This window comes from Pleurodeles waltl, chromosome 11, assembly GCF_031143425.1.
Source record: "Pleurodeles waltl isolate 20211129_DDA chromosome 11, aPleWal1.hap1.20221129, whole genome shotgun sequence".
Classification (NCBI taxonomy): domain Eukaryota; kingdom Metazoa; phylum Chordata; class Amphibia; order Caudata; family Salamandridae; genus Pleurodeles; species Pleurodeles waltl.
In genome coordinates, this window is record NC_090450.1 from 854,996,471 (window position 1) to 855,020,076 (window position 23,606).

The 23,606-nt window shown below is 46.3% G+C and overlaps 1 protein-coding gene across 2 annotated transcripts in view; it reads right to left on the minus strand.

Moving 5' to 3' along the window:
* SEZ6L (seizure related 6 homolog like) overlaps positions 1-23,606 on the minus strand; it is a 1,547,572-nt gene that overhangs the window by 151,438 nt on the left and 1,372,528 nt on the right. For both annotated transcript variants that reach the window (XM_069214699.1, XM_069214700.1), the window contains exon 11: positions 8,711-8,905. In XM_069214699.1, coding sequence (XP_069070800.1) covers positions 8,711-8,905 — 195 coding nt within the window. The remainder of the gene's footprint in view (positions 1-8,710; positions 8,906-23,606) is intronic.

Genomic DNA, 23,606 nt, shown 5'->3' on the forward strand with positions numbered 1-23,606 from the left:
TCCCTTAACTTTTTGCCTCTGTTTCCCAGGTTGTTGATGTGTGCTGGACTCTGATTTTGCTGTTTTTGTTACTCTAGGCACTTTACCACTGCTAACCAGTACTAAAGTGCAAGTGTTCCTTTACAAAATGAGGATGTAATTGGCTTATCCATGATTGGCATATTTGATTTATTAGTAAGTCCCTAGTACAGTGCACTAGAGGTGCCAAGGGCCTGTAAATCAAATTCTACTAGTGGGCCTGCAGCACTGGTTGTGCCACCCACATAACTAGCTCTGAAATCATGTCTCAGACCTGCCACTGCAGTGTCTGTGTGTGCAGGTTTTAACTGTAAATTCGACTTGGCAAGTGTACCCACTTGCCAGGCCTAAACCTTCCCTTTTCTTACATGTAAGGCACCCCTAAGGTAGGCACTAGGTAGCCCCAAGGGCAGGGTGCAGTGAATGGTTAAGGTAGGACATATAGGCCCTCATTATGAACATGGTGGTCCGTTCCGCACTGCCAAAGGTAGCAGTAGAAACCACCAACAGAAGAGCGGTCCGGACCGCCAAATAATGAACCAAACAAAACTCACGCATACCGAGCACCACCCACCACCAGGAAATGAGTCCCGCTGACGATGGCAGAGTCCACCCACAGGCCGTCGGAAAGGCCCAACCCACCCATCAAATTATGAACCACCATTCCGCCGCCAGTTCCGGGGCGGGAACCACCGCCACACAAAGCCAGGCAACAGCTGGCTGATTGTCAGACACAGGACAGACAGTACTCCCAGACAGGCAGGACAGTGGCACGCAGCATTCCATGCACCAAGCCCCATCCAGGCTCACAGGAGCACACATCTGAGCAATCCACTCCAACCATTACACACACAGTGCCCCCCAAACCCGGACTCACCTGTACCTCTGGCCGGCCGTAGAGTCTGCCATACAGGGGCAGGACCCCTTCCACCAGTTTCTCCAGTTCTTCCTGGGTGAAGGACGGGGCCCTTTCCCCTGCATCACGTGGAACATCCATAGCCAGAGGCAGGCCACAGAAGTACACAGAGTGGAGTACTTGTCCGCACAGGATCAGGGAGTCAAGTGATTACACGTTCCGCGGCGGAATGCACCGTCACCGCCGGCGGCGATCATGCCAGGATATGCCAGGATTCCCCATTGGCATCCATGTTAGCCAATGAGGGTGCGAACAGCGGTCAACACCGCTGTATGCTGTGACATCATCCGCTAGCGGTCTTAGGCCACTTCCACAACGAAGGGGCAGAACGACATTGGGCAGACATTTTGCCATCACCTATGCATCTTTAAATTCAAATTACTCACAATGCTGGGCCTACTAGCCATATGAAGCACCTATGTCTCTATCCATAGAGTATATAATCACACATGATTTACTCCGTTCCCTCTTAGTGATGTAAATGTACATCTGTCAGGTTGCAGTTATTGTACAGACACTACTATGAAGAATGCAGTGAATATTTTTAGCAAATATGCCAGTGTATGTGTGCACATGACTCCTTGTTCTTACTCCTCATAAGTACCGACCCTTGTGGCGAGGAAGGGCACCATCAGTGTACAGACCACTTGTGGATATGGGGACCATGGTGGAGTGTCAGATCATTATCACTTACAGACTCACATGTGCAACTATTCAGGACCTATGTGCATTACTGGATCCTGCACTGACTCCTGGAAATCGTAATCAGCATGCCATTCCAACTGAGGCGCAGGTGCTCTCCGCACTACATTTCCTGGCCACAGGCTCTTTTCAAGTGACAGTGGGCATGGGTGCTGGTTTCTCACAGCCAATGTTCAGCCAGGTACTGACAAGATTTCTGAATGCATTTGTACAACATCTGCAATCCTATGTGCGATTCCCCCAAAGTGCTGACCTTCCTGCCATCAAGTCTGACTTCTGTGCCTTTGCAAACATTCCCCATGTTATTGGTGCCATCGATGGAACCAACATACCCATCATCCCCCCAAGAGTGAGTGAACAGGTGTACAGAAATAGGAAGAACTTTCACTCAGTGAACATCAAATTCGTATGTACAGCAGACCAGTACATATCCCATGTGAATGCCATGTTTCCGCGTTCTGTCCATGATTCATTTGTTTTGAGGAACAGTAGTGTGCCACATAAGATGGAACAACTACAAGAGTACAGAGGGTGGATCATAGGTAAGTGTGTCTGTCACTAACTGACACATTGCAGAAGACCAGCCTGTCTGACTAAGGACATTCCAATGACGACTCTGTATTGACCATTTCTCTACGTGATTCTGGCTATCCAAACTTGCGTTGGCTCCTGACACCAGTGAGGAATCCTAGGACGGATGCAGAGAGGAAATACAATGAGGCCCATGGATGTACTAGGAGGGTGATAGAGCATACTAAAGGTCTCCTGAAGGCTAGATTCCAGTGCCTACATATCTCTGGGGATTCCCTGGCCTATGCGTCTGATAAGGTGTGTAGAATAATTGTGGCGTGCTGCATGCTGCACAATGTGGCAGTGAGACATTCAATCCCCCTTTTGGAGGTGGAGGGTGCTATAGGTCCTGATCTATTACCTCAGAGAGGTGAGGAGAGTGATTGTGAGGATGAGGAAGGGTAAGATGTCAATTCCAGAAACCAACTGATACAACTCTACCTCCAATAACTGTGTGGGACTTCAGCCTGTATATGTGGTTAGTGATTGACACTGTAAGTGTGCCATGTCAACTGGGGGAATTGGTCATGATATGAGAGTCATGGACCTCTTCAGCATGGTACAGACATACAATATATACATTCCCTTCTTGACTATTTTGAAACACACTTTAACACCACCATGCACAATTTGACAATAAAGTTGATCCCTGCCTGTTGCATCATTACTACACTTTGTTCAACATTGAAGACAGGGGACAGTGTTACAGGTGAGATATGTTGTTTATCGGTGGAATACAGTGAAATGTGCTATGTACAGTGATGGAAGTCGTAATGGTTGGGTGTCCTCAAAACCGACTTGGTGGCAGGCCGGTTTGATATCATTGGTGGGTCCTATTTGTAGTTTTGTACTTTAATTAGCCCTCAGCTAAGTGCAGTTGGTGAATGGGTGGGATGGTTGCTTGGCAGTAGTGGCAGTGCCAATTGTTGGAGGTGGGCTTGTTCTTAGCTGGGTTTCCAGTGCTATATCTTGGCCTGAGACTACGTTTGGGCGCCTGCTGTGGAGCTACTTGGGGTGGCATGGTTGGCCCTTGTGATTCCTGGGAGGGTATTTCCTGTGCTGTTTCAGCTGCTTGGGTCATCTGTTGCTGGTTGTCCAGGGCTGGTGTGGGGGCCTCTTGTCCGGTGTGGGTGTCTGAGGGTTTGTTGACCAACTGCAGCAGTGCTCCAGCAATGGTAGCCATTGTGGCATTGTGTTCTTTCCACTGCTCCATGGCCTGTTGGTGTTGTTCCAGCTGCATCCTCTGACTTTGTTCCAGGGTGGATACAATCTGTGCCAACCTGTCTTGGGTATGTTGGTATGCCCCCAATACCTCTGCAATTATGTCCTGGGCTGCTGAATCTATCTAGTGCCCTACCCCCTGACCCACTGGGGCACCTGACCTTGCCCTGGCCCCCTGTGCCCGTGTCCCCTGCGCAGGTCTTGACGTGCCACTAGTAGTGGGGCCCTCGTCTTTTTGCATGTTGTGGGTGGGAGACTGTGGCCTCTGTTGCTGTGTTCCACCTGTTTTTGGCCAGGGTCCACTGGTGTGGGCATGCCTCCCCTGGCCTGCTGGTCTTGACTGGGTGTTAGGGGTGACAGTGTTTTCCTGGGTGGGGCTGCTGCATGGTGAGCATCCAGGGCTGTGTGAGGGGCCGGCCTGCTCATCAGTGTCCAGGGATCCTTCACCAGTGTCCTGTGATGTGCCTCTGTCTCCCTGGAATGCTGTGGCACTCCTTGTCCCCTCCATTAGGGTTGCATGGGTGGTGGTGCCTGTTGGGGGACATAGAAATGTATGTTACATAGGCATGAGGGTTTGAGGCGGACTGAACTGTGAAATTTTGTGCTGGTGTGCCTTTCAGTGGCCTTCATGGGTGCCTTTGTGAGCTGGACATTACATTTAGGGGCAGTGGTGGCGTTACATTGTGGTGGGGGTTATTATTCCATTGTGGGTATGTGCAGGGTTGGGTGGCTGTGCACAGCGGGAGTGATGTGGGCCTGGTAGTGAGTTGTGGGCGATGCAGGGTGGTGGATGTGGTGGGTAATGGCTGGGTGGGGTGTGGGTCTAGGTGGGTGTGGGTGGGGTGGGATGGCGAATGTATTACAGGTATGGTGTATATGGGTTAAATGTAGACGACTTACCCGAGTCCATTCCTCCAGGGAGTCCAGTGAGTCCCACGGGGTGCAGGATTGCGAGTACCTTCTCCTCCCAGTCAGTATAGTCGGGTGGTGTGGGTGGCGGTCCCCCCTCAGTCTTCTGCACTGCGATGTGGTGCCTGGATGCCATGGCCCGGACCTTCTCCCGCAGGTCGTTCCATCTCTTGCGGATGTCGTCCCTGGTGCATGGATGATGTCCCACTGCATTCACCCTGTTGACAATGGTCTCCCACAGCTCCATTTTCTGGGCGATGGGTGTGTGCTGCACCTCGGACCCGAATATTTGTGGCTCCACTTTTAGGATTTCGTCCACCATGGTCCTTAGCTCCCTTTCGGTGAAGCGTGGATTTTTTTTGGGGGTGGGGGCATGGTGAGGGTGGTGGATGGCGTCAGGACTGGGGACGGTGTTTAGGTGCTCCTGTGTGGGTCGCTATGCGTGTCCTGTCTGCTGGCGTTCTCTGTCTGGCTCTGGTGCTCTCCGTCTTCCGGTCCTGGTTTCGTTGCAAGGGATTGTGGGGTGTGTCTGGGGTGTTTTATGGTGTTCTGGATGTGTGTCAGGTGTGTGGGTGCTAAGCCTAGCCAATGTGTGCACTGGTTGCTGTTGGGCCCACTTGTGGCCTGTGGCTGTCGCAGCCGCCAATGGTCGTCCGGCCTCCACTGTCGGCTAAGGTGATTTGTGCATCATTATTTGGAGGGCGGGATGTGGGTGTGCTTGGCTTGGTGGTGGGGTGGGGTGGGGTGGGCCGGGATTCCCGCCGACAGAGTCCTGGCGGGTGTGGGAATGTTTGGCGGGGTTGGGTTTTTTGTTCATTATATGGCAGCTTTCTATTTGCCGCCGCCGGCGGATTCTGTTCACCGCCGCCACGGTGGTCGTTGGTCTTTCCCGCCATGTTCATAATGACCGCCATAGTGATGTGTTTTATATGTCCTAAAAGTAAAATATTGCTAAATTGATTTTTCACTGTTGCAAGGCCTGCCCCACTCACAGTTTAACATGGGGGCTACCTTAATTGCATATGTATCACATGAAATATGTGTTAGACTTTTCATCCTTGGAGTGGTCTCCCTTAACTTTTTGCCTCTGTTCCCCAGGTTGTTGATGTGTGCTGGACTCTGATTTTACTATTTTTGTTACTCTGGGCACTTTACCACTGCAAACCATTGCTAAAGTACAAGTGCTCCTTTACAAAATGTGTATGTAATTGGCTTATCCATGATTGGCATATTTGATTTACTAGTAAGTCCCTAGTAAAGTGCACTGGAGGTGCGAGGGCCTGTAAATCAAATGCTACTAGTGGGCCTGCAGCACTGGTTGTGCCACCCACATAAGTAGCTCTGTAATCATGTCTCAGACCTGCCATTGCAGTGTCTGTGTGTGCAGTTTTAACTGTAAATTTGACTTGCCAAGTGAACCCACATGCCAGGCCTAAATCTTCCCTTTTCTTACATGTCAGACACCCCTAAGGTAGGCCCTAGGTAGCCCCAAGGGCAGGGTGCAGTGTATGGTTAAGGTAAGACATATAGGGCCTGATTACAACTTTGGAGGGCGGTGTTAATCCGTCCCAAATGTGACGGATATACCACCTACCGTATTACAAGTTCCATAGGATATAATGGACTCGTAATACGGTAGGTGGTATATCCGTCACATTTGGGACGGATTAACACCGTCCTCCAAAGTTGGAATCAGGCCCATAGTAATGTGTTTTATATATCCTAACAGTGACATATTGCTACATTTGTTTTTCACTGTTGCAAGGCCTGACTCTCTCATAGGTTTACATGGGGGCTACCTTTATATCTGATTAAAGTGTAGATTCATTTTGGGAGCAGGTGGACATGTGGAGTTTGGGGTCTCTGAGCTCACAATTTAAAAATACATCTTTTAGTAAAGTAGTTTTTAAGATTGTGTGTTTGAAAATGCCACTTTTAGAAAGTGAGCATTTTCGTGCTTATACCATTTCTGTGACTCTGCCTGTTTGTGGATTCCCTGTCTGGATAAGTTTGACAGTTGGGCTGGTTGCAACTCACACTAGACAGGGATACAAAGGGAGCTGGGGTGTAGTCTGCATTTCCTGATGAGCCATCTGTGCTAGGAGGGAGCTGAGTGGTCACTTACACCCGAAAGGGCTGTGCCTGCCCTCAAACAATGCAATCTCCAAACCCCTGTTGAGTGTCTGGGACCTGGCCTGGGCAAGGCAGGATTTCACAATCAAGAAAGACTTTGCTTTGATGTAGGCCTAATTCAAAGGAGAAAATGGGTATAAGAAAGGCACCCAAAACCCCAGACTTTAGAACACTTCTGGAAACCAAGGGGAACCTCTGCCTGGAGAAGAGCTGAAGAGCTGAGGAAGAAGAGCTGCCCTGGCTGTGACTGTGCTTTGTGGAGCTATCCTGCAGTTGCTGCTTCTGGCAGAGTAAGAGGTCAAAAACTGGACTTTGTGTGCCTTCCATCTTGTGAAGATCTCCAAGGGCTTGATTTAGAGCTTGCCTCCTGTTGTTTGAAGTCTCTGGGACAGCAAAGACTTCTCTCTGCCAGCACCTGGAGTCTCTGGAGAGACTCCTACTCTGCCAAGTAGTGCCCATCCAGTTCCTGGGACCCTAAAAGGAGAAGTTGGCAGCCTAAGATGAAGAAATCCACACACAGAATGCCGTGCTGGGAAAAGAACGACGCAACTCCGATCTGCAGCTGAAAAAATCAACGCACTGCCGGCTTCGCAGCTGAAAATCGACACTCGCCTGCAACGTGACCCAGAGATCGACGCCCGGGGCTGGAGAAATGACACACAGCATTGCTGACGGAGGCTGGTGAGATCGCACCCCACGCTGCGTGGTTTTCATATCATCGTGCGGCTGGGTTTCCGGCACAAGTACCAATGGCCATGTAAAAACAACGCAAGGCCTGCCCGGACCCGAGAGTGCTGACCGGATCGACGCATCAGTCTCCTGCGGAGAGAAGAAACAATGCACGCTGACCTGACTAATGGAGAAACGATGCAAGGTCTCGCTAGGGAGTGATATCGATGCATCGCAAGCCCTTTTTGACGCACACTCACCCGTGCGGGGTTATTTTTGATGCACCCAAGGTACATTTGCACTCTAACAGTGTTAGTGTGTGTTTAAAATTACATGAAGACTCTTTTTGCATTCTTATTGATAACTTGACTTGTGTAATGTGGATTTTTGTCATTTTGGTCTTGTTTTGTTTAGATAAATATTTCCTATTTGTCTAAACCGATGTTGTGTCATTTTGTAGTGTTTTCATTGAGTTACTTTGTGATTCGGTACAAATACTTTACACCTAGCACTCTGAAGTTAACCCTACTGCTCGTGCCAAGCTACCAAAGGGGTAAGCAGGCGTTAGCTGAGGGTGATTCTCTTTTACCCTGACTAGAGTGAGGGTCCTTGCTTGGACAGGGGGTAACCTGGCTGCCAACCAAAGACCCATTTCTAATACATCTGAACTATTTCCTAAAAAATAGGTTGCAACTCAAATCCATTTTAGTGGCAGTGGAAAGGTTTGTTTAGCTAATAATGTCTTTTTAATCAATCACAAATGTACACATAAATGCTGGAATGATTACATATACATTGGAAAAAATATTTAAGCACTTTCAACAAAACTAAAACACAGCAGAGATTGACAATGCAGTTCAGCTAAAAGCTTCAATGCAGATGCACGAGTCATTACATAATTTTCAATTAAACAAAATCAAAGTGCAAGCCATCAAAAATTGAAGTACAAGTAAGAATCAAATAGACATCCCTCCATTGCCCATATTTAGTGGCACCACCACAGGAGTAGAATGCAGGGGAGTGTATACTGAGCTGAAATATAAGTAAAAGGTGTTATGTTCTTCTCTAAGCTGCAAAATGATATTCTTGGCTTACCCTTGCAGATGGGATCTTAAAAACTTACCCACCAATAACTGGCCTGCACAGATCCACAATAGGGTGGAAATTGGTTTCACAAAACACCTCTTGCGATCCACCTATCATTCTTGTACCAGTGCTTTAGAACTTGAACAGTTTATCCCTCTCTGAGACCATCAACAAAAGAAGGGGTAGCACATGAACCTCCTTTTCACTCCTAATTCACCTCCAGGGGTGTTGCATATTGTCACATCCACAAAATGTGTTTCTCAATTTCAGAAAGCATATCCTGGTTCTAAAATCTAACAACATGCATTGATTTCTGTTAACATGTAATATAAATGCAAAACGACTGCATAATAAATAAATAAATCACTCAAAAGAAACATACTTATCTGTGCATCTCTTTAAAGAATTTGAAAAACAACATGAATGTTGACATGCTACCTTTCAGTGACAGGCATAGAAACTACTATATTTAAAAATGGATCTTACTTTTCTCACAAAATGGAGGTTCACTGCTCCAGCTGAGATCCCACTGACAAGTTAGTGTGTCAATTCCACCTATGTCATATCCTGGGTCGCATTGATAGGTGATTTTTGCTCCACGGATGAGCTCTGTATGGGAAGTTGTTTTCCATCCATTTTGAATCTCGGGCAAGTCTGAACAGGAGTCATTCCTAGACACCTCTTGGAAAAAGGGAAGAAAGTAAGCACAGTTAGAAAAGCATGCCAACTTGTTCACAAGTGCTCCTGGAAAATAATGGATTAAGCAAAAGTGAAACAGAGGTGTCAGTGAACATTGCATCATTCAAACATTCATCTCATCACAGTACATAATTAAATACCTTACAAATCACTGTTGATTGGTGTCTTCTTTTCAAGTTTGCCCTTTTTGATTACATTCACAGGGGGTTCTGCAGGTTTTCATTGCATTGCACTGCAGGTAATTGCCCATTGAACAACTGAAGTAGACATCAGCAATTTTATTTTTATGGACACAGTTTAGAATTTTCAATAGTAAGAGCCTGGAGACATGGTGGCCTGCTATTTGACTGGATGAAATACTTTCAAGATATAGCTGCTTACAGGCACTACCAAGCACATTAATGTAACAACATGCCTTTGAAGAAAGTGTGAAAGTGAATTTAAGTGACTCAGTCCAAATCCTCAGACATTTAAAACATCTCTACTTATCACTTGCTTGGGAGCAATTTTATGTACAGTATAGAAGCATTGTGTTACCAGCTGTTCAATATCTAGAGAAATTCATGGGTCAGCATGATTAATGTATTTTCTTACAACATAACCAATCCTTGCTACAAAGAAGGGAGATACATAACCTAGGAATAATTTTGAAATGTACACACTGGGCACATTCTGACAGGGTGAATTAGCCATATCTTGCCAATACTAGGATATGGATACTTCATTCTGGCATAAAGTCAATAGAAGGCCATTGACAAAGAATCCTTTTCAAACCTCTTTGGTATCAACATTGGAAATACATTGCATGATCTTGGGTATGGTTGTATGACATTCATAAGAAGATCGGAAGAGGAGTGAAATGCAGCTCTTCTGTTGTGAACCTCCCACTTGTGACTAGCACTAACATTACAGCTCCTTACACCCCCTGTTGGTTTTGCAAGATTCCAACACTCCTACAGAAAAGCATAGCTTCTTTAAGGTGGTAAAAATTCAAATTTAATTTATTTATGATATCACACATGGTCTCAAGAGAGCAAGTTCTATTGCAGTGGTACTCATATTGCGGCACAAATCAATGGAAATCATACAAAGGTCAAAAGTGTACTCTGTAAGATTTTATGAGATGTTGAAGCTGCAAATTTGTTTGTTTTGCGCAAATATTGTGCTCTTCAGATGTTCTTCCCAGGATAGACCTACAACAAAGATATTCATTTTGTACATACTGATAACCTTCTATATGTTTTCTTAGTAATGAGCAAAAAAGACCAAAACAATAACACATGAAAAATATATAAAGGAAGCAAATCATTCATAAATTATTTAAAACACAATATCTTAAACCAAGCTATTAGCCAGTGTTTAGTTTAAGAGTACATGTTTTTCACGGACCACAAACATTAGCTAAAGGCCAGGCAGAAATTCAGTTAATGGTGCCCAATGTTTGCATAGTTTATGAATATTAAAGTGTTAATAATTAAACAATTGGGTCCAGGTTTACCATTTTTCCTTGCAGGCTCACGTATGATACAGAGCAGTACTTTGGGGTACAAAGCAGTGCAAACTGACGTTTCAGCTTTCCTGCTCACAATATATGTCAGCTAAAAAGCAGATGCAAGTGTACTGCAAAATGACTGCATTGCAGAGTTCTAACCCCATCAGCAACATCTATGCAAACGGGGTGTAATGGGGCAGTAATGGCCTAATCCCACATAGGTTTTCATGGAAAAACATACCTAATCGTGACCTGACTTTGCTGAAAAACCTCATGGTAAATTAGACCATGCAAAAACAAGAGAAGAGAAGAATATTGCATGACATAAAAGACACATTTGGATGTTTCGCTTGGATCCAAACCTCAGGCAAGGGAGCTCTGACTTGTCGTCGTGCAGTCTTACACTGCTTAGCATCGGGCAAAAACTGCTTTTTTAGTGTGTGTAGTTGATATCATCATCGGTGTATCACTTACTAAATATGTTACTGCTCTTGTGTTCCCCAACCATGCAACGCTACAGATTTTCACACATTACTACTCTGCGAGAACATTTGCAAAACCTTTGCCATTGTCCCATGTTTTAGATCTCTTTTTAATTTGTACTCTTACATATATGTTCAGATGTTTGTAGTATAACAGTGCCTTTAGGCAGCGGTTGAACTAGTAAAAGGGTCACCCAGTCATTCATTTGGAGTAATCCTGAAAACACAATCAAAATCTTGAGATTAGAAAAATAGATGATCTTTAACTATGGCCGTATGAATCATGCAGATTATTTGACAATTTACTTTTTTACTAGATTTGACTATGCTTCTTCTTCAATACTAAGAGCAGCTGTGCTGACAATAGGACTGCATCTTTTGGGCTATTTAGGCAAAATTCTGAACTTGTAGCCATTACATGATAAGATCCTTGCCGACGCTGCCCTAGTTCTGCTGACCACTTCTAGAAGATAACATATTTAAGAGGGTTAGATTTTGAAATGAGCACATGGAATATTTTTCTGCATGCCTTAATATGATGACCTTTTACTAAAAGGACTAGGTTGTAAATGACATTATAAAATCCTTTTACAGGATTTTGACTTATTTGTAAGGCTTTACGCAGATTGGAGATTATTGTAATACTACTAGTTGGTAACTTGTGATCTACTGGAATGATGATTTTTACTTCTAAAATTAAGGAACCATAGGCATAACTAGGAGCATCTTAAAAATCTAGTAAGAAAATAGGTGTGTTCTAGTGTACACTTGTTCAAATATAACTGTTAGCTGCTGCTTGTCTCTAGGATTTCTAGCTTTACTGGCGTTGTCCATAAGGTCCCCAAGGATGATCATGTGGATTTGCTTTCTAAAGACTAGAGTCACACACTGTTGGTTGGTGTTTGGGTTAAAATACTTCCTGAATCGTATTTTTATGATACATCTTTTACTAAAATTTGAAGGTCCTGCTAAAAGAAAGAAAATAAATGAGTGAGAAGATGAGCTCCCACAAGATGGTGCCCCCTTGCTGACATCCGCCAGCCCAGGATCACAATCCTACAAATAAATCCAACACTTTAAGCCATCAAGAGGCATACTTTTTTCCAAACAATAAAGGAACATTGACAAATTCAGCCTGTGGCCCTCCCTCTCTGTTAAGTGAATCACCAGAATTTGTTCTGGATTCTCCAGCCAGAGACATCACCACTCCAGCCTCCACTAGGCAATAAGGACAGAGATCTTATTGAAGTTTTTCCAGTAACTGATTGTCCTTCCAGAAGTGTTTGTTTCAGGGTTCGGCACAGCATTCTGACACCTTAGCAAAGAAGAGCAAGAGTGTTACAAAGTGGACGTCCATTACGTCTTGAAGGTCAAATCCTTGATTTTGAAATAACAGAGAAGTGTGATCAACTCTGAATGAGAAAGTGACAATTATTTGGCAAGAGACGAGTTTGTGACATTCAGCTAGATTGGAGACATTGAACGTTTGGTTTCTTTCAGAATGGTGGAGTGAACAGGTCCCGAAAAAGGATGATGGTCTTGTTTTATTGGTAATGTGTATTGTGCATTTCTATTTCTGCGAAGGTTTTGTTCCACTTTTCTTGTGAGAATGAACTAGTTTTGAGATTTAGGTGGGTGGTCCAGTGGTTATGCCATCTTTCATGCCAGAATTCTTTTCATTGTTCTTTGGAAGCATTATGGTCATCAAACATTGAGTTTGTTACAGCACAGAAACAGCCACTCTGAGAATTCCTACATTTTATTTCTCTCATAAATGTTGGCAGTTCTTGACACAGTAAAACATACCTTTCTACTTACTATTCTTGAAGACAAATGTGCATCAACAGTATTGTTCTCAAACGATTCATGTCTTCTCTGGAAAATTGGACACAACAATTTAAGGTCAGCAATTTCTTCACTGACAAATCCACCCTAAGACAAAGAGTCCCCGAAGGCTCAATACTATATTCAACACTTTTCATCATCTACCTAAACCACTGTCCCAATTTGTGAGCCTACCCAACATCAACCACCATTTGTGTGCAGATACAAAACTATACTTACAGATCTCCTCTTCTGAAAATATAGGAAATGTATTAGAAACTATGACTATGATACATGGTCACCCACCAACTATAATAAAGACATTGCACAAAGATTGTGTGGTTGTGAACACCACTCCAAACATTGTGGACTCTGTGAAATCACTGGATTACTGGGATCCTACCCTGACAAACACCAGTCCTGCAAGATAGGATTATCAAGACTGCAAGTTGTGCTTTACTTCAATTCAAATGCCTAAAAGGAATTAAACAATATATCCCACAAGAATAATTTAGGGAACTCAAACAGGTCCAAGTCCTCTGAAAATGGACTACAGTGACTCCATTCTAGTAGGAATTCCTAAAATGTACTTTGCCCTCATCAGTGTAGCTTTGCATTTTGGCTTCACACTGATGTTGGGGCACCAGAAAATCTGAGCATATCACCCTCATTCTACTCTCACTATACTGTCTTCCAATCAAAGCAAGACCCGATTTCAAACTGGCATGCATCGCACACGGAAACAATGCACAAAAGTACTCTTAGATATCTTTCCAGGAATGCCACATACCTCAGGAGTGCAAATATAACTAAGGAGCTCAGCCGCCCTTCTTGAAACTCCCAGGGTAAAAAGAAAATCTACAAAGGCAAAATAATCCTTCTCTGGAAATGACCCAAGGCTATACAGTTCCATTCCTCCAGGGAAAACAATTACCTTCTTTGAGTTGTTCAAAGTAATATAATGACCCTTTTGTGTGATCACCACCTTTCGGTGTGAAGAATCTGGTCCCCTTCAACAGCTGACTGTTGTGAACCATACACGCTTACCAAGCACCATGCATACAGTTGTATACAGAGGCCTGTACGTAGTTTCACACTTTATTTGGTCTTACAGTAATAGGTTGTTCAATGCCAAACGTTGTATAATTATTATTCATACTTCCTGCAAAGTAATTGTTGACTAGAGCCTTTAGGGTGTCACAGTTGACTGTGATACTATATTTAGCAGTTAGTATAATACATTTGATTTTCATACACACTACATTTTTGGATTGACAAAAATATATATTTCATGTGCTCACACAGATCTAGTTTCCTTGTCAATTCAGTTGAATAATCTCCAAGTGGAGTGGTCAAATCATGGTGTAAATGCCTCCAGACACAAGTACAGAAAGACATTTTATCAACCATGAATGCACAACTGGAGAACTAACAGCATAATTTGTAAATACACTTATATTGCTTATCAGAGCATATACAGATTTTGATGTTTAGTAAGTGTGGCCGCTGGACACATTTCCCACAGACATTAACTAACTTGCCATAACTTTTAATTTTGATTTTCCTATTTGTAACATGTTGTTAATTACATTTGTCTCTTTAGATTTGACTTGATTTTAAGCTTTGTATTTCTTAAATGCAGCATGGCTTCTGTGTTCTTGCATGCAGCTCCAATGTTGGTCTGTTCAAGTACATTGACATGTCAATTGGTCTCAAACAATTGTGTGTTTTGTCACCTCTTCTTTTTTCATTATAAACATACCTTGGTTTCCTGGATCTACCTTAATATTCTGAAAAGTTAGAATATATTTTTAAATCATATGTGGCACACAACACCATACCTTATATGCAGATGATGTTATAATTTTCAGTCTATCTCAAATTGGTCTACAACACATCCTGTAAGCATTATTAACTACCCAGCTAACCACTTGGAAAATAAGCAATGGAAGATAATGGTCTTTGCCACTTAGTTTTGATGTCAAATAGGGTCAGTACCTCTGAAAAGTGTGAAAAGTTATATCTCTCTAAAGACAGTACCAACAGTGACTCTATAAACTGGTCCTCTTGTGAGACATCTGGAAGTCATCTCTCATACTGCAGGGTTAAGGGCTTTCTAGTATGGAACAGGTAAGGAACATCTAGCAAAACTCTAAATTGTTCTACATCTAAAATACGTTCAACACTTTTGTGTGGACTAAAACATTCTCTAGGATACTTACCATTTAACAAATGTAATCCCAAAAGAAAGTAGAGAGGATCATACAGAATTATTTAATGTCAGTAAATAACAATCTATCTGAACAATCATTAAGGTTTTATTTAAGCATGTTGAGCTCATAGGCATAAGTTCTTGGCACATCCATTGAATCGGGTATTGCCTAAATCAGGCTAAACCTATTACTATTAGAAAACTGGCAAAAACAGAGCTATAGTCCACACAGAGGGAGCAAGAGAGAATATCATCTAAGCACATCTTCCCCGACATATAAAATCAACACAGAAAGTGGCTAGGTCTCATTTAGCAGGGAATTCTAAGAGCCCTGATGAAGGCCTTTGAACCGTTGGGGGCATTGTGATAGGCTGAAATATGTTGGAAGAATGAAAAAGTTGTTTGAGTTGAACTGTCTATATTTTTTTACTTTTACCTGGTCTTGCGCAAATAGATATTCACAGTTGTTGCATTGATCTTTGAGACGCTAGTTTTTACCTTAAACTTCAAAAATTCATAACACATATTCTACTGATTGGATTTTTATTGTTTTACTGTTTTGGTCTCTAATAATTTATCAGAATTAACTCTCGATTTCTAAATTGGTGTGGGATGTTTCTTATGTTGTGTTTTCACTTTATTACTGTTTGTGTATTGCATAAATACTTTACATATAGCCTCTAAATTAAGTCTGACTGCCTTTGTTGTAAGCTAGCAGCAGGTTAAACACATGTTAGTTTAGTTTTGTGGTTTACCATCGCAGGGATTGTAGCTTTTGCTTGAGCAGGGTTAACACCCCACTCACCTAACAATCCAATTTCTCACAGTAGTATACTAGGCTATCGTTGGGTTACATGGACTGTTTTATTTGCATTCATCAAATCTCTGGTGCTGTTTGCTCTTGTTTTTGCTCATAGTTTGAAAGAGACATAAGATAGATACTTAGAAAGAGACATAAACCTTAAGCAGCAGCAATGACTCATTTTACGTTTGAATAAACACACATATTTGAAGTGAGAGTGCTGAGAAACAGTCAATAACAAAGAGACATAATGGAATATATGTTTGAAAGAACAGACTGGACTTTTGAAGGAAACTAGACTCAAAATATTGTGGAGATTGAGGGACTTTGGAGCATATGACATATGCTTTGTAAAGGTGGAAAAATTAGAGGAAGGGCAACAATTATTTTGCACTATTCTGTTGCTTCTTTAACAAGGAATGGAACAAACACTTTGTCCCCCACTCCATATTTCAGAAAGGTTTTAGCACAACAAATGCAGAGAAAATTGATGTGGAACCATTGTTAACCATGCTCTACCGTACTCAAAAAACTTTGGGCCTCATTATGAGTTTGGCGGACAAGATAACCCGTTCGCCAAACGTCTGATGAGGAGGTTACCGCAAGGCTTGCTACCTCCCCGCTGGGCCCATTAGGACCTTCCAACTGGGATGACAGGCTGAAACCATGATTTCTGCCCATCAGCCCAGTGGGAAAGGGGCGGCAGTATTGTTGCCAGGTCATAATTGAGCCAGCGACAATGCTGCCACCCCAGGGGGCACCAGCACCCTCGCAGTGCTCACTGTCTGCACAGAAGACAGTGAGCATTGTGAGGGTGCTGGGCAAGGGGGATCCCTGTACTGCCCATGCCAAGTGCAAGGGCAGTGCTTGGCCCCCCCCTGTAGCTCCCTTCACCTGTTCTCAACCATCCTTTTCATGGCAGTGATGCAGCGCACCTTGGAGATTCTGACCTCTGCCACTGCCAGCCCGTGCGGAGATGGCGGTACCCTGGTGGTTTGACTGCCAGGGTCGTATTGTGCCAATCTAACTGCCACAGCAGCGGCGGCCCTGATCACCACCATGAGGAGATTGATTTTTCACAATTTCTGCAGCTCATATACTAATAATTAATGTGAATTAATTTGCTCCACACTTATTCACAGCTTTTACATTTAAATGCATTTTCTAAATTTTCAATTATATCAATCAATCAATCAATCAATCAATCAATCATAGTATTTATAAAGCGCGCTATGTACCCGTCAGGGTTTCGAGGCGCTGAGGGGAGGGGGGAGCGCTGCTGATTTAGCGGTCGAAGAGCCAGGTCTTGAGGAGCCTTCTGAATGCGAGGAGGTCCTGGGTCTGGCGAAGAGATGTGGGGAGAGAGTTCCAGGTCTTGGCGGCGAGGAAGGAGAAAGATCTGCCGCCGGATGTCTTGCGCTGGATTCGGGGTACGATGGCGAGGGCGAGGTTGGCGGATCGGAGTTGACGTGTTGGAGTGTAGAAGTTAAGTCTGGTGTTGAGGTAGGAGGGTCCGGTGTTGTGAAGTGCCTTGTGAACGTGGGTCAGGAGTTTAAAGGTGATCCTCTTGTCTACCGGGAGCCAGTGGAGTTCCTTTAGGTGAGGGGAGATGTGACTTCGGCAGGGTATGTCGAGGATCAGTCGGGCGGAGGCATTTTGGATACGTTGGAGTCGTTTGATGTCTTTGGTTGGGATGCCTGTGTAGAGTGCGTTGCCGTAGTCAAGTCTGCAGCTGACGAGGGCCTGGGTCACCGTCTTTCTGGTTTCTGTTGGAATCCACTTGAAGATTCTGCGGAGCATTCGAAGGGTGTTGAAACAGGAGGAGGAGACGGCGCTGACCTGTTTGGACATGGTGAGGGCGGAGTCCAGGATGAAGCCGAGGTTTCTTGCGTGGCTGGCAGGGGTGGGCGGGGGTCCGAGGACGGAGGGCCACCATGAGTCGTTCCAGGCCGAGGGAGTGCGCCCGAGGATGAGGACTTCCGTCTTGTCGGAGTTGAGTTTCAGGCGACTGTTGTTCATCCAATCGGCGATGGATTTTAGTCCCTCGTGGAGGTTTGTTTTGGCGGTGAGCGGGTCTTTGGTCAGGGAGAGGACGAGCTGGGTGTCGTCGGCGTAGGAGATGATGCTGAGATGATGTTGGCGGGCCAGTTGAGCGAGGGGGGCCATGTAGACGTTGAACAACGTAGGGCTGAGGGAGGATCCTTGGGGGACGCCGCAGATGAGGTTGGTGGCTTTAGAGCGGAAAGGGGAGAGACGGACTCTCTGCGTTCTGTCGGAGAGGAAGGATGAGATCCAGTGGAGGGCTTTATCTTGGATGCCGGCTTCCTGGAGGTGGGTCAGTAGGGTGCGGTGGCAGACGGTGTCAAAGGCGGCTGATAGGTCGAGGAGGATGAGGGCTGAGGTTTCGCCGTTGTCCATTTGATGTCTGATGTCATCTGTGGCGGCGAGGAGAGCAGTCTCAGTGCTGTGGTTTCGTCTGAATCCGGATTGTGAGGGGTCCAGGATGGAATTGTCTTCGAGGAAGTGGGTGAGCTGAGTGTTGACGATCTTCTCGATGACTTTCGCTGGAAAAGGGAGGAGAGAGATCGGACGGAAGTTTTTGAGATCGTTGGGGTCGGCCTTGGGTTTTTTGAGGAGGGGTTGGATTTCTGCGTGTTTCCAGCTGTCCGGGAAGGTGGCAGAAGTGAAGGAGAGGTTGATGATCTTGCGGAGTTCGGGGGCGATGGTGGCGTTGGCTGAGTTGAAAACATGATGTGGGCAGGGGTCCGTGGGGGAGCCTGAGTGGATGGTGTTCATGGTTGTTATGGTTTCTGCCTCGTCCACGTGGGTCCAGGCGGTGAGGCGGCAGTCGCGGGAGGAGACGTCGGGGGTGGGGTCTGGCGGTGGACAGGTGTTGAAGCTGTCGTGGATGGTAGCGATTTTCTGGTGGAAGAAGGTGGAGAGGTCGTCGCAGAGTTTCTGGGAGGGCGGGATGTCGTTGGAGTTGGCTTTTGGATTGGAGAGTTCCTTCACGATGCCGAAGAGTTCTTTGCAGCCGTGGGCGTTGTTGTTGATGCGTTCGGTGAAGTGGGCGCGCTTGGCGATGCGGATCCGTTGGTGGTGTTCGCGGTTGGCGTTTTTGAGGGCGGCGAGGTTGTCGGGTGTGCGTTCTTGGATCCATTTCTTTTTGAGCTTCTGGCAGATGCTTTTGGAGGTGGTTAGATCGTCTGTGAACCAGGCTGGTTTTTTCTTTCCTTGGATGGCGGTGGGTTTCTTGAGAGGGGCAAGGGTGTTGGCGCAGTCGAGGATCCATTGATGTAGGTTGATGGCGGCTGTGCTCGGGTCGGTTGCGTCGGGTGGAAGGTTGTTGATGAGGGTGCTGGTCAGTTGGTCTTGGGTGACTTTGCCCCAGCGGCGGTGGGGAGGTAGCTGGATGCGGTGTTGCTCTGTGGTTTTCTTATAGGTGAAATGGACGCAGTGATGGTCGGTCCAGTGGAGTTCGGAGGTGTGGCTGAAGGAGATGTGGTTGCTTGAGGTGAAGAGGGGGTCAAGGGTGATGTGGGTGGGCGTGTTGACTAGCTGGCGGAGTCCGAGGTTGAGGAGGTTGGAGGTCAGTGATGCGGTGTTGACGTCGTTGGCATTTTCCAGATGGTAGTTCAGATCTCCCAGGAGGATGTAATCCGGGGAAGCGAGGGCGTGGGTGCTTGCAAGGTCGGCGATGGTGTCGCTGAAGGGGGCTCTTGGTCCTGGAGGGCGGTATATGAGGGTTCCTCTGAAGGTCGTGTTGGGGTCCGTGTGGATCTGGAAGTGGAGGTGTTCGGCTGTCCTGAGGGTGTCGTCCGAGTGGGTGTGGATTTTGAGGGTAGCTTTGTGAGCGATGGCTATTCCGCCGCCGATTCCGTTGGTTCAATCTCTTCTGGTGATTTTGTAGCCGTCCGGTATGGCGATGGCGATGTCCGGAGACGAGGAGTCGTTCCACCAGGTTTCGGTCAGGAAAGCCACGTCAGGAGCAGTGGTGTCGAGCAAATCCCAGAGCTCGAAGGCGTGTTTTCGTGCGGAGCGGGTGTTGATGAGGATGCAGTTCAGGTGGTTGGGGTTGAATGTTTCAGTAGTTGGATTGGTCGTTCTGATGCAGGAGAAGTTGCAGGTACGGCAGGAAAAAGGTCCTTTAGTGTGCTTCGGGGATGCCCGGCAGCTTTCAGTGGAGGGGCCGGACCTGAAACAGGTCAGAGTTCGCTCACTCGCGACGCGCAGCGCCAGCCATTAAGAAGGGAGGGGGGAGGGAGGAGGGAGGAGCAGCTGGGAGGCAGGAGGGAGCGGCAAATGGGGGCGCGAGGGGGGCGGGGCCGCAGGGAGGCAGCGGCAGGGAACGGGGAGCGCACAAGGGGCAAAAAACACTGAAAACGAGCAAAACTACAAGCAGTTACAATGAGAAAATACAATCAGAAATACAATAATGGCACAATACACGATCGGGGAGACAGCAATCAGGGGGGCACAAAGGGGGCAGAAGCGCCGGCGGCGAGGCGCGGAAAAAACAAAAAAGCCAAAAAACACTTACAGGACAGCGGAAGCGGCACACGGGTCAAGTGAGCCCACTAGCCACCAGGGATGAGGCGCAGGAGGATGCCTGCGGGTGGAGGAGGGCCTCGAACACGCAAACGGCAGCGTGCTCGTGGGACAGAGGCAGAAGGCAGCAGGTTGGTGCTGCGGTCGTGGGGGGCGAGCTCAGGACCTGAAACAGGTCAGAGTTCGCTCACTCGCGACACGCAGCGCCAGCCATTAAGAAGGGAGGGGGGAGGGAGGAGCAGCTGGGAGGCGGGAGGGAGCGGCAAATGGGGGTGCGAGGGGGGCGGGGCCGCAGGGAGGCAGCGGCAGGGAACGGGGAGCGCACAAGGGGCAAAAAACACTGAAAACGAGCAAAACTACAAGCAGTTACAATGAGAAAATACAATCAGAAATACAATAATGGCACAATACACGATCGGGGAGACAGCAATCAGGGGGGCACAAAGGGGGCAGAAGCGCCGGCGGCGAGGCGCGGAAAAAACAAAAAAGCCAAAAAACACTTACAGGACGGCGGAAGCGGCACACGGGTCAAGTGAGCCCACTAGCCACCAGGGATGAGGCGCAGGAGGATGCCTGCGGGTGGAGGAGGGCCTCGAACACGCAAACGGCAGCGTGCTCGTGGGACAGAGGCAGAAGGCAGCAGGTTGGTGCTGCGGTCGTGGGGGGCGAGCTCAGGACCTGAAACAGGTCAGAGTTCGCTCACTCGCGACGCGCAGCGCCAGCCATTAAGAAGGGAGGGGGGAGGGAGGAGGGAGGAGCAGCTGGGAGGCGGGAGGGAGCGGCAAATGGGGGCGCGAGGGGGGCGGGGCCGCAGGGAGGCAGCGGCAGGGAACGGGGAGCGCACAAGGGGCAAAAAACACTGAAAACGAGCAAAACTACAAGCAGTTACAATGAGAAAATACAATCAGAAATACAATAATGGCACAATACACGATCGGGGAGACAGCAATCAGGGGGGCACAAAGGGGGCAGAAGCGCCGGCGGCGAGGCGCGGAAAAAACGAAAAAGCCAAAAAACACTTACAGGACGGCGGAAGCGGCACACGGGTCAAGTGAGCCCACTAGCCACCAGGGATGAGGCGCAGGAGGATGCCTGCGGGTGGAGGAGGGCCTCGAACACGCAAACGGCAGCGTGCTCGTGGGACAGAGGCAGAAGGCAGCAGGTTGGTGCTGCGGTCGTGGGGGGCGAGCTCAGGACCTGAAACAGGTCAGAGTTCGCTCACTCGCGACACGCAGCGCCAGCCATTAAGAAGGGAGGGGGGAGGGAGGAGCAGCTGGGAGGCGGGAGGGAGCGGCAAATGGGGGTGCGAGGGGGGCGGGGCCGCAGGGAGGCAGCGGCAGGGAACGGGGAGCGCACAAGGGGCAAAAAACACTGAAAACGAGCAAAACTACAAGCAGTTACAATGAGAAAATACAATCAGAAATACAATAATGGCACAATACACGATCGGGGAGACAGCAATCAGGGGGGCACAAAGGGGGCAGAAGCGCCGGCGGCGAGGCGCGGAAAAAACAAAAAAGCCAAAAAACACTTACAGGACGGCGGAAGCGGCACACGGGTCAAGTGAGCCCACTAGCCACCAGGGATGAGGCGCAGGAGGATGCCTGCGGGTGGAGGAGGGCCTCGAACACGCAAACGGCAGCGTGCTCGTGGGACAGAGGCAGAAGGCAGCAGGTTGGTGCTGCGGTCGTGGGGGGGCGAGCTCAGGACATGAAACATAATATATAAATGCAACACAAATAGCATGGAATTTGTATGTTTCATATTTTGCCCTGATGTAAAACTCCTCATTCCCATTCCCAATTACACAAGATGTACAACAGCAGAAACTGATTTGCAATAATTGTTTGCGGCAGTGTGAAGTTTTAGTAATACAACCCTAAGAATCTTCTAACCACTGTCAAAAAAATTTACTTGGAACTTCTGAAACAGTGAGAACTCCAACAAAAATTTGTGATGTATATATGAACTGTTTTGCAAAATTGGAAAGTACGTGGAAATCACCAAATTTAATCTTGGAAATTTACGAGCCACTTGTGTGTACTGTATATGTATGATGAATGTGCTTTGCTCCCAGAAGCACAATACATCTGATAAAAGGAAGTGTGGATGCCCATTGTTTATAATTTATGTTCTCACCAGTATTCATTTCCCAAATCACATCATATACACAAATCACATAATGGATTGCTTGCATAAATCATAACATGTTGGGATGTTCTTATATGCAGGTTAGAAACCCTTTTTTGTAGCAACAACATTGAGTTATGCACTGTCTGCATCTTTTTGGTAGTTTAGCTTTAATATTGAAATGACTCACATGACAACAAACATAACTTTATTTTCATTAAGAATACAATTACATATACTTAGCTTACTCAGTGACTATATGTAAAAAGGCAATTGGCTCTGTACAGGAGTAGCTTCTATTTCTGCAGTATGCTCAAACTGAGCATGCCTATTTCTAAATCTGCCACTTGATTTGAAAATGGCATTCCTGCACTTTAATGATATGTAAAGAAAAAAGTGTGACTTATTGGATCTTAGGCGTCCCATTTTCATCTGACACTAAGGCCCTCATTACAAGCTGATGGAAGCCACGTCTCATTCCCTGTGTGTTTCCTTTGTCGGAAGCATATAATTCTCCCCTGGCAGAAAACATCTTCCCCTTACCTCCACTATTGTCCCATTCTCTCCTTCTCCTTTCCCATCCCCATCTCAATGGCTTTGCATACACTTTACACCTGCTCAGGGCAGGTGGTAATTGTATACATTAAACCCCATAGAATTGTGAATTCCTTGGTTCTTTTGACCAGAAAACTCAGAACAGCACAGTAATTCCCCATTCCATGATTTTGCTGTGTCCCCTGTACTGTCAACTTGGAATGAGGGGGTTGAAAGTTATATCATTCTAGGTTGTGTAGAAAGAAAATAGGGTTCTCAAAGTGAGCCATTTCTGCAGTATTATCCCACAGAAAAGCCAACACTTTGGCCTTTATATGGGCAAGCCATTTTATGTCTGGCTTAACAGTGCATCTGTCCGCAAGGCATACTGTTACCAGTTCTTAAAAATTAATACAGAGTGGGATTTGACGCCACCTATTAAAGAATTGCTCTCTCACGTCATGCTAATACTGTAGTTATATGTTGAATCACTCTACCTTCAAGGAAGTATTTACATTGGAATGCATAAGGGACTACTTAACATCTGAAAATGAACATGCATCATCTCTCTGTCACATTCAAGTCTTTATCCTGTATATGCTTTTTATAAGAAAAGCAGTCCTGTTTTCACTTTTTTCTCCCCAGCATTTTCAAAGCCA